This window comes from Gopherus flavomarginatus, chromosome 8, assembly GCF_025201925.1.
Source record: "Gopherus flavomarginatus isolate rGopFla2 chromosome 8, rGopFla2.mat.asm, whole genome shotgun sequence".
NCBI classification, from domain to species: domain Eukaryota; kingdom Metazoa; phylum Chordata; order Testudines; family Testudinidae; genus Gopherus; species Gopherus flavomarginatus.
The window spans coordinates 105,300,235-105,315,153 of NC_066624.1; the positions used below are offsets into that span (position 1 = coordinate 105,300,235).

The window sequence follows — 14,919 nt, forward strand, 5'->3', positions numbered from 1 at the left end:
TCCTTTGTTGCTAAGTAAATAACTGAAAACATCTTCCCCATGGATAGGGAAGCCTAGTCAAATGGCTAAAGCATATGACTGAAGTTCAGAGTATCTGGGATCTTATTCTTTCCCTGCAAGATAGTTACTCATATTGAAGTCAAGGTGACTGGGACCTTTGTTCTATTTCTTGCTTCAGCACAGATTCACTGTGCAAAATTGAGCAAGTCTTCAAATCAAAATGTTCAAAAGTGGCCTCTGATTTTGTGTCTCAGGCTATATGTATACTACTGTGGTAAGTCGACCTAAGTTACGCAACTCCAGGTACTTGAATAACAGAGCTGGAGTCAACATAGCTTAGGTCACCTTACTGCAGTGTCTACACCACACTGGGTCGATGGATGACACCCTCCCTTCGACTTATGTTATTCTTCTTGTTCAGGGTGGAGTTCCGGAGTTGATTGGAAAGCAATCTGTGATCAATTTGGCAGGTCATAGACCCACTAAATCGACCCTCAGTGCATCGATCGCTGGAGTGTTGATCCGGCAGTTGTATAGACATAGCCTCAGTTTTTGGGTGCCCACCTCCAGCCACCTGAGGCTTGATTATCAGAAGTGCTGAAGACTCACTGTTTTCTGCAAGTCAGGCCTTCCGTGTCTAAGTTGAGAACCCCAAAAATGTATGACCTGAAATCTCAGGCTCTGCTTTTGAAAATTCTGCTCCAGATCTTGTTTTGTTTCAGTTTTCCTCTTCAGTAAAATGTGTGCCACACAAGTGTATTGTGAAGCTTAATTCATTAAGATTACAGATTGCTTTTGAACAACTCAGAAGGGACACTCCAGAAATACAAAGTTTTATTTTTCTCAAGGGTAGAATTATTATGATGGATCAAGTGTTTGCCTAATATTGTAAAAGGTAGAGTGTTCAGAACCTGTTGTGGTAATTAATAACTTTATTCTACTAATGTACTTTCTTCCACTAACTTTTACTCTTTTTTTAAGCAATATATATATGTGATGTTGGAATCAATTAGTTTGTCAGGTGCTTTCAAGTTATTTTTGATGCACTGCACTACTAGAGTAACCTAATAGGAAGTGAAAAATATCTTCATCTAACTGAAACTGCATGTTGAAATGTAGGCTTTCAGAATGTTGCTACTCTTGAATTTGCTAAGAATACAGCTAATGCCCTCATTCTTCAGAAAAACACCATAACCTTTAATAACTAGTGGTCAGGACCTTGTTTTTACTTCTTATCTGAAAGACATCAGCAGAAGATCAGTTAAGCTTTTGGCTAGAAGCTTTGCAATAAGATTGCTATCTGGGCAATGTTCCACAACTGTGAAATCACTGTGGTAGTGCAGAAGTGGATTGATTTAACATTAATTTAGTTTGTAATGCTGTTTCAAATTCAATTTTGCTGTATTTGAATCTTTTCAGTAATACCTAGCATTCAATATAGAATTTTACAAAGTTTGAGGTGCTTCTGACAAAAATGAAGGATAAGTATTTTTCTAATTATAAATTCATATACTTAAACTGCAGGGGAGAGGAGAGATCTCACTACTCGAACCATCCATCAGCCGCACTAAATGTCCAAAATAAGTTGTATTCTGCCTAAATCTCTAATTAAACGCTGAAACCTACACATAAGATCTGTGGCAAATACCATCATCATGCAGTTCTGCACATTATTGTGTTGGACTAAAGTGGTAGGCAGGACTACATTGCTCCTGCCTCAGTATGACTGGACTAGATGATCTCTCAAGAGCCCTTCCATCCCTACATTTCTATTATAGTAATTTGGAACTTCAGGGTAGTAGCAGGGATAGAACTCAGATCTTCCTTCACAAAGAACATGTTTCTATTTTAATCAATGGCAAAGCTCTCCTTGACTTTAATGGGAGCTGGGAGCCCAAGCTTTTACTACTTAAAATAATCCTCTTTTAACTGTTTGCAGAATAGAGCCCCTCATCCTACAAATATGTCCATATGGTTAAACATGTACATGTATGGAGGCTTAGGGCTGAATACTTTATTTAATTTTCACTATTAGAAGTACTATTTTAATAGAGCAAAATAGAGATTTCATGGAGAACATTTCATATTATGAAAATGCTTTAATATCCACTTTTAATCAAACAGTAGTTTTTTTTTAAACAGGCTTCTATAAATGTTTCAGTACAGATTAAGATGATGAACCAGTCAAACGCTCCACTGTATTACAGTAGTTTATACTGTGTAGTACAGCAAAAAAGAGATGCAGGCTTAAACACTTTCAATTTGTTTTTAAACGTGGCAATTTTAGTTTGACTAATTCCCAGAATTGTGCAAAACACACACAATTCAATTAAAAAAACAAATACACATGCTGGCATTTCTACTCCAGCAAAGCCTAATGTCTTTATTTTGCAGCAGCACATTATATAGATGTAACTTTTTCTTTTCTCCCTTTAACTTCTTGTCCCCTGCTTCTTTCTCTCCTCCCTACAGCTGGCTCTCCCTAGGTTGATATACTTTGCCTGACTGCTTCCTCTGCTTTTCGCCAGCTTCTTCCCAGCTTTATTACTTATGTTACTGTAGTGTTTAAGACCCCTAGTAATGGACATGGACCCCATTGTGTAGGCCCTGTACAAACACATAAAAAAAGACAGTCCCTGCCTCAGACTATACAATTAGGTGTGAGAGCAGGCACCAGCTGGATACATACGGGGGGGGGGGGGAATACCTGGAAACACTGTCAGACAGTTTTGGGCTGCAGGCTAAGCAGTGGTCTCAGCCCACCAGCAGCTCAGCTCTTGCTGAGGGATTTGGGGGCATCCCAGCAAAGGAGGGTTTTAAAGCAACAGGAGTTGATTTTTCAAGACGTTGAAAGGGGCCGCCTCCGAAGTGGGAGGGGCAGCAGAGGAGGAAGCTCAAAGGTTAGAAATCTTTCCTCAGCTCCCCCCTGTTCCTCCCCCCCCTTCGCCATTCCCCCACTCCAGATTTCTCCCCTCCCCCCCTGCCCGCCCCTTTCTGCAGGCCCCGCCCCCCACTCTGGTGCTGCTCTCTCGTCATTTCCTGGAGGCGGGGCGGACCGCGGGGAGAACCTGCCTCGGTGACAACAGCGGCTGTTTGATGGCGGTTGTCGGGCGGCCGCGGCCCCGCCGGCTCGGGGTGCTGGGCGGGCTGCGCTGCACCTAAGGAGGCGCCGCGTCTCTGCGCCATGGGGAGGCCGAGCGGCAGCGGGCGGCTACACTAAGGCGGCGGCAGCGAGCGGCGCTTTGGAGGGGAGACCCCACTCCGGGACCTGCAAGGCCGGGGGGATGTTACGGTGGATCCGCCAGCAGCTGGTAGGTGCCGGGCCGGCGTTGGGGCAGCCTGAGCGAGAGGGGCCGGGGAGCGCTAGGCCTCGCCCGGGGGAGCGGCCCTAGGGCGGTGGGGGCCGCCTTTTGCCCTCACCTCAGAGCCGCCCCTGAGGGCGGAACTTTCCCGCCTCGCTTACCCCGTGTGCCTGGAGCCCCGGGGGCGGCTCGCCAGCAGGGTCCCGAAATCCCGAGTTCCGTCTGAAACACGCCCGGACCGAGCCCTTCCGTCCCGAGCGGGGCCGCGCTGACTCCAGGCGTCTCCCGCGGCGAACGGGGAGGCTTGCGGCAGGTCTGAAGTAGTCCGGCACTCTGGCTCCTCAGCCCCGAAGGAAGTGAGAGGCGGCCCCCCCTCCCCCATGGCAGGTGTAGTGCAATTTGACGGTGGTGAGGAAACGAGCGAGTCTTTCCTCCTGACTGCGGGATGTGTGTAAAATAGCGCTCAGAGGGTCAAACGTGGCAGGGCGGCTGAAATCCGAGTGGATTTTTGTTTGGTCTGGAATAAAATATATTCCTGCAGCTGTTATCTGGGGGGTGGGGGGTGCTCACACTCTTTAGAGAAGAATGACAATGTCTTTTTCAGCAGTTATAACAAATTCTGGGACCCCTCTTTCCTGGCACAAACCCTTTTGAGTTTTCTCTTTTGAATCCTTGCCTGTCCCAATTCTAAATCCATGAGCTCTTAGAAGCCGAGGTTACTAAATGAATAAGATTTTAAACCTAATTGATAACATAACAAAATCTTCTATCTTAAGTCGGACACTTGATTAAAAACTGCCTTATGACAGATTAGTAGTGCAGGGAGACTCCTTCAAATGAGCAGGAGCTGATATGCCTGTTGCACAGTGCTCTGATAGGGACACAAGGCAACTGTACAGTAATACATATATTATCCCAGCCACTACAAAAATAAACATTCAGTGATGTTTGCTGTTTCCCTTTACATCATTTGTCAATAAAATAAGTCAGTAGCCCTTGAATGCTTTCTAGTTTATAATGAAAAAATGAAATGTGCACTCCCAATTAAATAAATGCTTGTAGACTGTCCCATGGATAGATGCTTCCATTATTTTTAAACATTTATTTATTTATTCATTGCACTTATCTTATGGCTGGCATGATTTATTCAAAATGTTAGTGTGGCTAGAGCTTCTCTCTCTCATCATTTATTCTAGTTTGTTTAATTGCAAACTGTCACTTTTTTATAAAGTAAAGAACCGGTTTATAGTCATGAGGAGAGCTATAGTTTAGATTATTTCTGATGTAATTTATCTGAAGCATAGAGCTGCCAGTGGCAATATGATTGCCAGTTTTGACTGTTTTTATTGCTTTGGTGTGTGTGATGCTGAAGATTTATGTCCCTAGAAATTAATTGTTTTATCGCAGATCTGGCTATACACTTCTGTTTTATTGCATCCACACTCAAAAGGTTTGCTAGGCTGTTTGTGTCATCAAGAATGAAGGCTTTGATATAGTGCATCCATCTTTCATGTTTGCCATGAAGATGGAATTACTGTAGAGCCTGCCTGTAAATAGTTTGGGTTTTTTTTAATGTCTAGTCTCTTTCCCACAAGATGTACCTTGAAATAGTATAATCAGTTCTGGATCTTAATATATAAGATGGTTTTCTTCTCCAATTGCACTGTAATATGAACAGTTCTTCAAAGATCTTTTTAGTCTTGGAGTAGAAAGGTAATTGTGTGCATACTCAAGATGATCCAGTAGATTTAAGGTAACTGCTTAAAGTGTGGCTAAAAAGTGACTTTATATGCAAAAATCCTGTAACATAGACCTATCCTAGATTTTGAATTACTTAACCTGCTGTTTATTTTTAAAGTTAAACATTGGGTTGTCTGAGCCCACAGCTCAGCCACTGCAGATATTGAACTTCTCATTGCAAGCTGACAATGGCAATTTTCTTGAGAAGGTTCTTAATTTAATATTTTAAATACTGTAACTTAAAAAAAAATCAGGTGAATTAAAGGTATTTTTCAGATAATCTGAAGATGAAGCTGTGATCTCTCATTTCTATAAAAATAACCAATGGCACATAAGTTTCATTTTATTTGTAGTTTTTAATGTTAATAAAGGTTCAGCAAACAGTTGTATTAGAGAACGTAGTAGTGCTGAGTAGCTGGGGTGAAATTGTGAGAAGATACTAGGGAAACTGGTGAGCTGCAAGAGAAAAAAGTTAGATACCAGAAATAGGTTTGATTGTGCCATGAACGACACAGATGTTCAAGGAGAACTGGGGCTATTGTGGGGAGGAAGAGGCAGAATCTAGTGGGTAGGAGGAAATATGCTTTGTTTTGGATATGTTTGGAGGTGTGTGCTGGACATGTGTTGGGTGTGGGAATGCCTGTAGATGGGAAGTAGTGAAAGAAATGTTATAGAAGAGTATGGAAATTGGCAGGGAAGCAGTGTGGGAATGGGTGTCAGTGGGCAGCTCAGATATGCTGCTGAGGCTGCATCTATCTATATTTTATGTGAATACAAATCTAACATTTCACATACCTTTTTTTAAAAATTGTTTTACTGAAAGCCCAGTACTGCATATTGTTACTGGTGATATATGCAGAAATAGGATCACCATAGTATCTGAACACTTATATGCCCAAGGAAAACAGCAAGAAGACTGGTGTTCTCTGAGATGTAGGAGGGATGGTAGGGGAAATGGGTTACTGATAGAACCCGATTCTCAGTTGAGGAATTAGATAGTAAATTCCTCAGAGTGGTGACCTTGCCTCGTTTTTGTCTGTGAAGGTCTATGCAAACCTCTGGTTTTGTACAGCTAAGTGGCCTAGATCTCTCTTTTGTTGGGAGAGCTCTGGAGCCCTCATGATTGGGAAGGCCATAAATAGAAACTAGCAGTAGCTTCTCAGGAGGACTGGATTTGAAGAAACTGAAAATGTAGTGTGTGTTTAAAAAAATGAAGCATATAAAAAGCAGGAGAAGCAACAACTTTAAAAAATGAACACAGTACAATGTATAATGAACTTACTAGCATTCACCACCATGAAGAGAGTAATTGTTCTACTCTGTCCCTCTGTTCTTTCAAGGAGATATATAGTCTTTCATTATGCTGTTTGAACATGTAGGTTACCATTCTAATGCACATCAGCAACAAGCATGAGGGAGTATAAACAGATTAATTTGCAGAGAAGGAGAGAATAATCCAATTTGAAAATACTTCTGTTATCTAGATGTAATCTAAAACTACTATGTTTTAAAATATAGTTTCCCTTCAAGCTGTTACTATATTGTTATATAGTATTTCTCACAAGCCTATAAACACTTTACAGAATTGCAAAACTGTACATATATCTTCCTATGCTTTTGTATCTTGGAAGCAGCAGTCAAGCAGCAAAAATGCTGGTGCCTTCACCATATTTAATCTTTAGATTACACAAAGAGAGTAGGTGAGTGGATTTGTTGAGGATTGGTTAATTTCCTAAATGCAACCGGCTCTGCAGAAAAATGCAGCCAGGCTGGTAAAGAGCAGTTAATAGAACACTGCATTAACATAGAATTAACACCTGCACATCTACCAATGGGAGAGATGCCATCATGTGCCAGCAGTGCCCCTCTGCCATGTACATTGGACAGTCTCTGCGCAAAAGAATAAATGGACACAAATCAGATATCAAGAATTGTAATATTCAAAAATGACTTGGAGAGCACTTCACTCTCCCTGGACACTCAATAACAGACTTAAAAGTGGCCATTCTTCAACCAAAAACAGACTTCAGTGAGAAACTGCAGACCTGGAATTAATTTGAAAAAGTTGACACCATCAAATTAGGCCTGAATAAAGACTGGGAGTGACTGGATCACTACAAAAAATAGTTTTCCCTATGTTGATATTCACCCCTTCTTGGCGACTGTTGGAAATGGGCCACATCCACCCTAAATGAATTGGCCTCGTTAGCACAGACCTCCCCCCACACTCAGTAAGGCAATTCCTGTCTTTTCGTGTGCTGTGTATTTATACCTGCCTACTATATTTTCCACCCCATGCATCTGATGAAGTGAGTTATAACCCATGAAAGCTTATGCCCGGATAAATTTGTTAGTCTCTAAGGTGCCACAAGGACTCCTCGTTGTTACAGAATGAAAAGTATCACTTTGCTTTTTAGCAGTAATGATGGCACTTTAAAACAATACATTTTTAAAGTTCTACATATTGCATTTGAAATGCTAGTGTTCTGGAGTGAAATGTGTGAAACTTGAAAGAGCAGTTTAGTTAGTGTTTATAATATATTAAACAAAGCATTGTAGTTCAAATCTTGCATATCTTGGAGTGTTTAGATGTGAGAAATCAGACAGGTAGCCTGTCAGAAAGTACTCTAATTTTGGTGTAACTAACTAAAAGATTTTTTTAGGAGTATGTGAATAACTAAAGTATTTCCCATTGGGTTATTCTGTAGATGCTGTGAGCCTGCCACTATTTCCTTTCTGGGAGGCTTTAGAGCAGCAATGTGAACTTTGGGAGTATTTCTAGTGTGTGCTTCTCTGTGTAGAGACGAGCCCTTAGATCAGTTGTCTTCAGCCTTTTTTCGTTTACGGACCCCTAACAAATTTCAAATGGAGGTGCCGACCCCTTTGAAAATCTTAGTCTGTGGAACAAAGATTGAACACCACTGCCTTAGATACAAGTCACCATTTCTGCTGTTTTTCTAGTGTTTGTTGGATAAGCACCAATTTCATTTTTGTTTATATCAGGGATGTTTTATCAGTGTTTGTTGGTTTTAACCAATAATCAGAAGCCCTGTTTATAACTGTGTGGGGCCTGATTTAGGCAGTGTTTGGCATAATGCTATTTGGGCAGTGTTTGTTCATGTTTGTTTTGTTAAGTCATTGCAATGTCAGCAGCTGAAAAGAATGGCAAACCTGTGATAATTTCATTAAACTGTTCTGCAAGAAGTCCTTTTGAAAAGCCCTGTCTAGTGAGAGAAGCTCTCTGGAGCTCTTTTCTAACTGCTGTTCTGTGGAGTTCTTGAGCTTCTCAAGCTATTATATTCTTGCACTATTCAAACGAATAAAAAAAAATCTACCTAGGAGCAGTTCCAGGGAAGATGCTGAGAGCTACCTGGATTCCCAATTTTCACAAGCAATAATCCAAGAGTACCAACAGGCTGCAGCTGGCAGAGTATCTATCTTTTTCATGTGTCCAGCGAACCTGAATATTATCATGCACTGACAATGCATTTGATATTGTGCAAGACATGAATCAAGACAGTACCTGCCCTAGCGGACTTAATTAGAAAATGGACAGAATTTATGGAGCAGCTTGGAAAAGAGGAGACTGAGGTGGGATATGATAGAAGTATATAAAATCATGAGTGATGTGGAAAAAGTGAATAAGCAAAAGTTGTTTACTTGTTCCCAGAATGTAGAACTAGGGGCCACCAAATGAAATTAATGGGCAGCAGGTTTAAAACAAATAAAAGGAAGTTCTTCACACAGCACAGTCAACTTGTGGAACTCCTTGCCTGAGGAGGTTGTGAAGGCTATAACAGGGTTTAAAAGAGAACTGGATAAATTCATGGAGGTTAAGTCAGTTAATGGCTATTAGCCAGGATGGGTAAAGAATGATGTCCCTAGCCTCTGTTCGTCAGAGGATGGTGATGGATGGCTGGAAAGAGATCATCTGTCGTCACTCCCTTTGGGACACCTGGTATTGGCCACTGTCGGTAGACAGGATACTGGACTGGATGGACCTTTGGTCTGACCCAGTACAGCCATTCTTATGTTCTTGTGTACTGTTTAATTATCTAATTTAATTTTAGTAGACTTCTTCATCTAGCTTCTCAATTTAGTGATCATTACTTGGTTCTGAATTTTAGTTGCTGCTCAGCAAAAGTTTTCTTAATATACCATGGGCTTTCATGTAGTACCATACATACAGTGAGCAAAGCCTGACTTGCTGGTAGGAGATAGGTCACTGTAAATATAGATTAATTTTTTTCTTCACGGTGTTGGACTGTGTTTAGACTTTGAGTGGGGAATGAGTTATGAGGTAATTTGCATTTTTTTCTACAACCTTAGCAAGTTGAATAGCATTTGGCTATATTGCCTATTTGGGCACTAAAGGCCTTGCATGGTAGTTTCATTTTGTCACTACGTAATTTCACTGCTTTTATTATTTATGTTGTTCTTGTTTTTCTGTATTGTAGTGTAAGTGCTCTATTTTGAACTAAAACATTATTACTAAGGATCCTTAATTTCTGAAGTCATCATCAAAATGTCTGATTGCTCAGTGACTCTAGGTTTTCCTGGTCATTTTATCCACCAGTCAAGGTTGTGGTCCAGATTCTCTGCCCTGATTCTGGCTTCTTTGCACTGCCTGAGCAATGCAAAAGTGAAGGAATCTTGCCACCCCTACTTAGCTGAGAATTCCCTGGCTCAGCTCCACCAAATCGTAGCGGGTGTATGATCCTTTACAGATTATAGCGTTGTAAATTAGAGCAGCTTCTGGGCTTCTCTATCTTGTGTTGGGACATAGGCAGCATGAGAATCAGGGAACTATAACCAATGCAAACAATCTCCCTCCTAGATCTCCACACAGGAGAGAATCTGGCCCTGTGTCTTTGAACAGGCACATTCTATCACCCAATTAATATGTTGCCTTTTAATCATGTTGCAAAAGTTAAACTTGCTGAGTATTTTCTCCTTCTGATTTCTGTTTTATAGTCTGTTTTACTGCTGACCAGGGCTTTTTTTCAGTACAGTGTGTTCCAGAAGCATGCAGCAATGGTCCTATGTTCAACCAGCTGTCTGCTCCACAGAGAAATGTCAGTTGCCTGCCTCATATATGACTTATATCCCATTTTATAAAACTCTAAATTTTAAATTGAGTTGCAGAGCAGTGTGATTTTTGAAAAGATTATTGTTAAAGACGACTTTCAAAACTGCAGTTGGAAATTCTGGATAGGGTTTGGCATTTTAATGATATGCTTTGGGGTTTTTTCCACTTGTATCTTGTCTCATCTTTTGCTCTAGTTATGAGCCTCTTCTAAGCATCAATTTCTAATTGTACCGAACTTTTTTGGTTTTGATATTTATGATTTAAATGATGGATACTTAAACCAGTGACTAGTAGACTGTAACCATTATATAGATTTCACGTTTCTATGCGCAAGACTCCTGCATTAACCCAATCCTATCAACTAGGTGTCCACTCTAAGTTTATATTGTAATATTGTTGGCTAAAGTATTCACCAAAAATGTTGCTCTGATAAAAATGAAGAATTTCTTGTATATTCTGGTTGATGCACATTATACCAGTAAAAATAAGTTACAGTAAGTGATTGTTCCACTACGTAAATTCACTTACAAGAGAAAAGCTAGTTTCCAGTTTTGTAAAACATGAATAATTTAAGGTAGTGCCAGTATATTATTTTAAATCAGATTTGCAAATAACTTCCACAAGTTGGAGAAGCTTGTTGTTGTTTCAACTGGCAACTGCAGTTTCCAGAAAGTTTTAATTTTAAAACTCAGTTTTAATAGATTATTTAAGAGTACATAGCCTGTGAAAAAAAAAAAAGCACCCTCTTAATAACAGTCAAAACATTTGACCCACAAATCAATTTTTAATAGGTTTTTGTTACTATTATAACGTATTTCTAGTGATTAATCATATAAGGGTAGTGCCAAAAGCCCTCAATCTGGATCAAGGTTCCAGTGTCCTAGGTGAGTACAGTCATATAGAAACACATAGGGAGCATCAGACATGTTAGACACTCTGTCCTCTAACTTGACTATAATGTGTTTGTCACAAGGATCTTAGTTTAACAGATTACTTGTAGATGAAAGATGCAATATAATAAAAACCAAGTTAATTTGTTAAGCTTATCAATTTTTTTCTTTTGTTCTTGAAGATCTCTTTGGTGATACATTCTATTTTTCTTTTTTGAAAGGAGTCCTAGGGATTATAGACTTCATGGAAGAATGATTTTTAAGGTGAGACTTGAAGGAGAAGGTGGAGACACAATGCACTGGCTTATTTAGCCTGGATGACAGGCTTTAAATAGAAGCTAAATTCTTGAAGTCCCTACACCTAATCATGTGAGGGTAGAACAAAAAAATCTATGATGCACTTCGAAAGTAAAAATTAAGACTGCAAAAAGGCAACATAGAAAGGAGAAAAATAATTAAAGGGTCACTGTTAAGGTGGGCAGTCCTAAAGTATAATCTGCCTTTAAAATAACATGCTATCTTTTGTAGTACTGTACCTGGACTATTATATTAGTTCTCAGAATGGAAGGTGTGATGTATGAAAAACACCCTGTACCCAACTAGGTGAGTATATGATGACAAACTAGGACACCGGAGTTTACTATTTATAATAATCACTGGAACGTAAAAAGAACTATACATATAGTGTACTGTAGCATATACAAAGCAATATCTACTACACTTGGTCAGTCTATTTTGTTCTTGTGCGCAGGTAGGGTATTTATCCTGCAGTTAGAAAGCCTAGGAAGTATTTTTTGGATGAAGATAAAAGTATATTTACAGTCCAGGTCTAGCAATGAACCCTTTTCCTTTTTATTTGGATTGACACAATGGATCCTGATTGACACTTAGAACAAATATGTTAAGACAAAACTTTGTTTTACTAGGCTGTTATATATTCCTTAGGCATCTTGAAACACAAGGCCAAAAGAATCTTTCAAAAATGTGAAAATATGACCCAAAATATGTATTATCTTAATTCAATGTTACTGTAGTCTGGATTACAATTTAATTTTTTTCTTTGATATGTATAGGCAGGTGTTCTTTGTATTTTTCCTATCATTTAGTCGAATTTGCTTGCAACTTAAATTCTTGTTTCATTTTCTAATGGAGGTGGGAGGAAGGTGCTGAATATGAAATAATTCCTTCTTTATTTTAATTAAATTGAAAGAATCCTGACTTGTCTGGTTACTCTTAACTCTGCTGTTGTGTCCTATATAGATTTGACCCCATTTAACTAATTCTCTAGGAACCTGGCATTGATATCAATGCCTTAAAAAGGCACACACAATCCTTTGGTTGCTTGCATGAAGATTTGAGACCCAGCAGATAAGAGCAGTAACAGAGTTGATCTGACAAAGCAGTTCTGAAAATACAAGGTCATTTCTTCTGGCAAAGTACAGGTGACACATTTGCAACCAGGTTACCTTTTTTTATGTAAATTGTTCTTTTCTCACCTCTCTTCCATTGAAAGGATTTTAGGAAAAACTGAAACTGTAGTGAGAATGAATAATAGGAATAGCAGCAACACTATCATTTTTTTTAAAAAAAAGTCTAAACTTATTTGGTCTCCAAACTTGAACAGTATTTTTTTTGTTTAGGATCAGCTAGGGGGAATTTTCCTGTAAATGAAGTAAGAAAACAAGTGGTTTAGGGACATTGAGCGAGGGTATTCCTTGAGCATGCTACATATGTGTCTTCTGAAATGTTTGTTTTTATGTAGAAAATGGGAAAAGACGTTTGTTCCTATACTACCAGGAAGCTTAAAATATTTAAATTATAATTCTTACTAGGTAGAGTCTAATCCTCAGGGAACAGCGCTACTTCTGATATTAGTGCATCATATATTGAAGACTAAAATTAGCATTGCCTTTTATCTATGCAATATCTGAACTTCAGGTGTAATAGTAGACAGTTGCTGAGTAACTTTCATAGCATAGAGCTGGAATTTAATTTTGGGTTTTTTCTTATTGTCTGAGGCTTATTCCTCCCCCTTTTTGTGCATGTATAACTTTATTCCGGTGGTTAATTAACACTGAGTTTTAAGCTTTCTACCTTGAAGTGTTAATTTCTCAGGATATTTAAATATCAGTTTGGGAAAAAAAGTGTAGACACAAAATGCCAAGGAAAGTTAAGGTTTAGCAAGCTTTAGGGAGGAAATTGTTCATGGACATGTCTGAAAGTAGCACATTGTACTGATATTAAACTAATAAAATCATGGTTGAAATGCTGAATTAAAAACTGAGACAAAAGTGGCATGTTGATAAAAGAACAGAATAGGCTCTGAGCTATAATGTTAGGTGACAGTGCATCCTTTATCAAAGTAAATTAAAAGGAAGAACTAGGCAGTTTGACTACTAACTAAATTATTTTCCTTTGAAATTTGTTGAGCAACAACCATAAGTGCAATTGCCACTATAATTTTGGCCTAAAGTTTAAAGCTCTTAATTTCTTATGAATGTGTCTAGGAATTTTAATCAGGGTAAAATCTTCAGCTCTTTCTTTCTGTAAAGGAGGGAAAATCTGAATAGATTTTGAGGGATTGGGGGAGAGGAGGAAATACTTTACTTACCGTATTTCCAAACTAAACATATTAGCCTAAATTATCTACTAAATTAAAACCAAGTGTTGGAAATGGGAATTATAAAAGGTTTTTGGTGAACCATTTGATCCTATTCATAGGTGTCTGTATGAAAGACCCATAGGGACATACAGTAATAAGATTGTTGAGTAACATTGGGCTGTATGTTTAGAGGATTTGTCTGGGATGTCATTCAGAAGTGAATAGAGCAGAATTGTTTTTTAGTTGGTGTAGTCAACATTACAAGTAAATACATAGATGAAATGAATGGAAGTGCATCCCCCTTTGTGGTTGTGCATGTATCATAGTATAGACTCAACAAGATAAATGAATTTTTGCATTATAAAATTGATCTCTGCAAGTGAAAAAGAGCTTGAAATTTTAATTCTGATTTTAAATGAGAGGAAAGCTCATGGTTTGGCACAAATTTGGAGTGTCCTTTATGTCCCTGTAGAAATTTTCCTCCGACTTTCAACACACACATGATGATAGCTGCCTGATAGTTGTGGCAGGAGTACACAATTGGATTTTTCAAGACAATATAATTATTCCAGATGTCTGAAAGATAGGTGTTGAAAGAAATGGATTTTTTATTACTGAGAGGAAAACAAGGCATGTTCTTTCATTCTTTCATATGTTTAGAAACCATGCAAATCTTTCACCATATATAGCATGAGCACAAGGAAATATTAGAATAATAATACTTAACACTTACATTCAAAGTGCTTCATGTATATTGGGCAATATTAAAAAGTGGCTATTCAAATATTATATTTGGTGTGCCTAACTCGAGGTATGTTAAATGTGTTTGATTTTCAAGAGGTGCTGAGCAGCTGCCTTCTGACAATAAGATACCTTTCAGGTGCTCCAAGGTGAGCATCCAGAAATTGCTAGTCACTTTTGAAGATCTTGGCCATTATCTAGTTATCACACTCTTCTGGGAGGGAAGTTATGTTGTAGATGGGGAAACTGAAGTTATATTATTTGCTCGAGGGCACAAAGGCAACTGAAGATAGCACTGGGATTAATAACTAGTTCTTCAAAACATCTTGAATCACATGCTTAAACCACTAGACCACATTTGCCTATCAGAGTAAGGTAATGATCCATCTATCGGGGATCGATGTATCGCTTCTCATCTAGACGCGATGAATTGATCCCCAAACACGCTCCCCATTGACTCCACCAGGGTGAGAAGTGGAAGCGGAGTCGACAGGGGAGCGGCAGGCTTCGATCCTGCGCTGTGAGGACGCGAAGTTAGTCAATCTAAGATACGTT

The 14,919-nt window shown here is 39.0% G+C and overlaps 1 protein-coding gene across 5 annotated transcripts in view; it reads left to right on the plus strand.

Moving 5' to 3' along the window:
• The first annotated feature begins 3,080 nt into the window (after positions 1-3,080).
• ATP11B (ATPase phospholipid transporting 11B (putative)) overlaps positions 3,081-14,919 on the plus strand; it is a 104,960-nt gene continuing 93,121 nt past the window's right edge. For 2 of the 5 annotated variants that reach the window (XM_050964269.1, XM_050964270.1), the window contains exon 1: positions 3,105-3,311. In XM_050964269.1, the coding sequence (XP_050820226.1) occupies positions 3,285-3,311 (27 nt within the window). In that variant the 5' untranslated portion in view covers positions 3,105-3,284. Of the gene's footprint in view, positions 3,312-14,919 lie in introns of all 5 variants that reach the window. The other 3 variants (XM_050964271.1, XR_007775812.1, XM_050964268.1) reach the window with 3 other exon arrangements.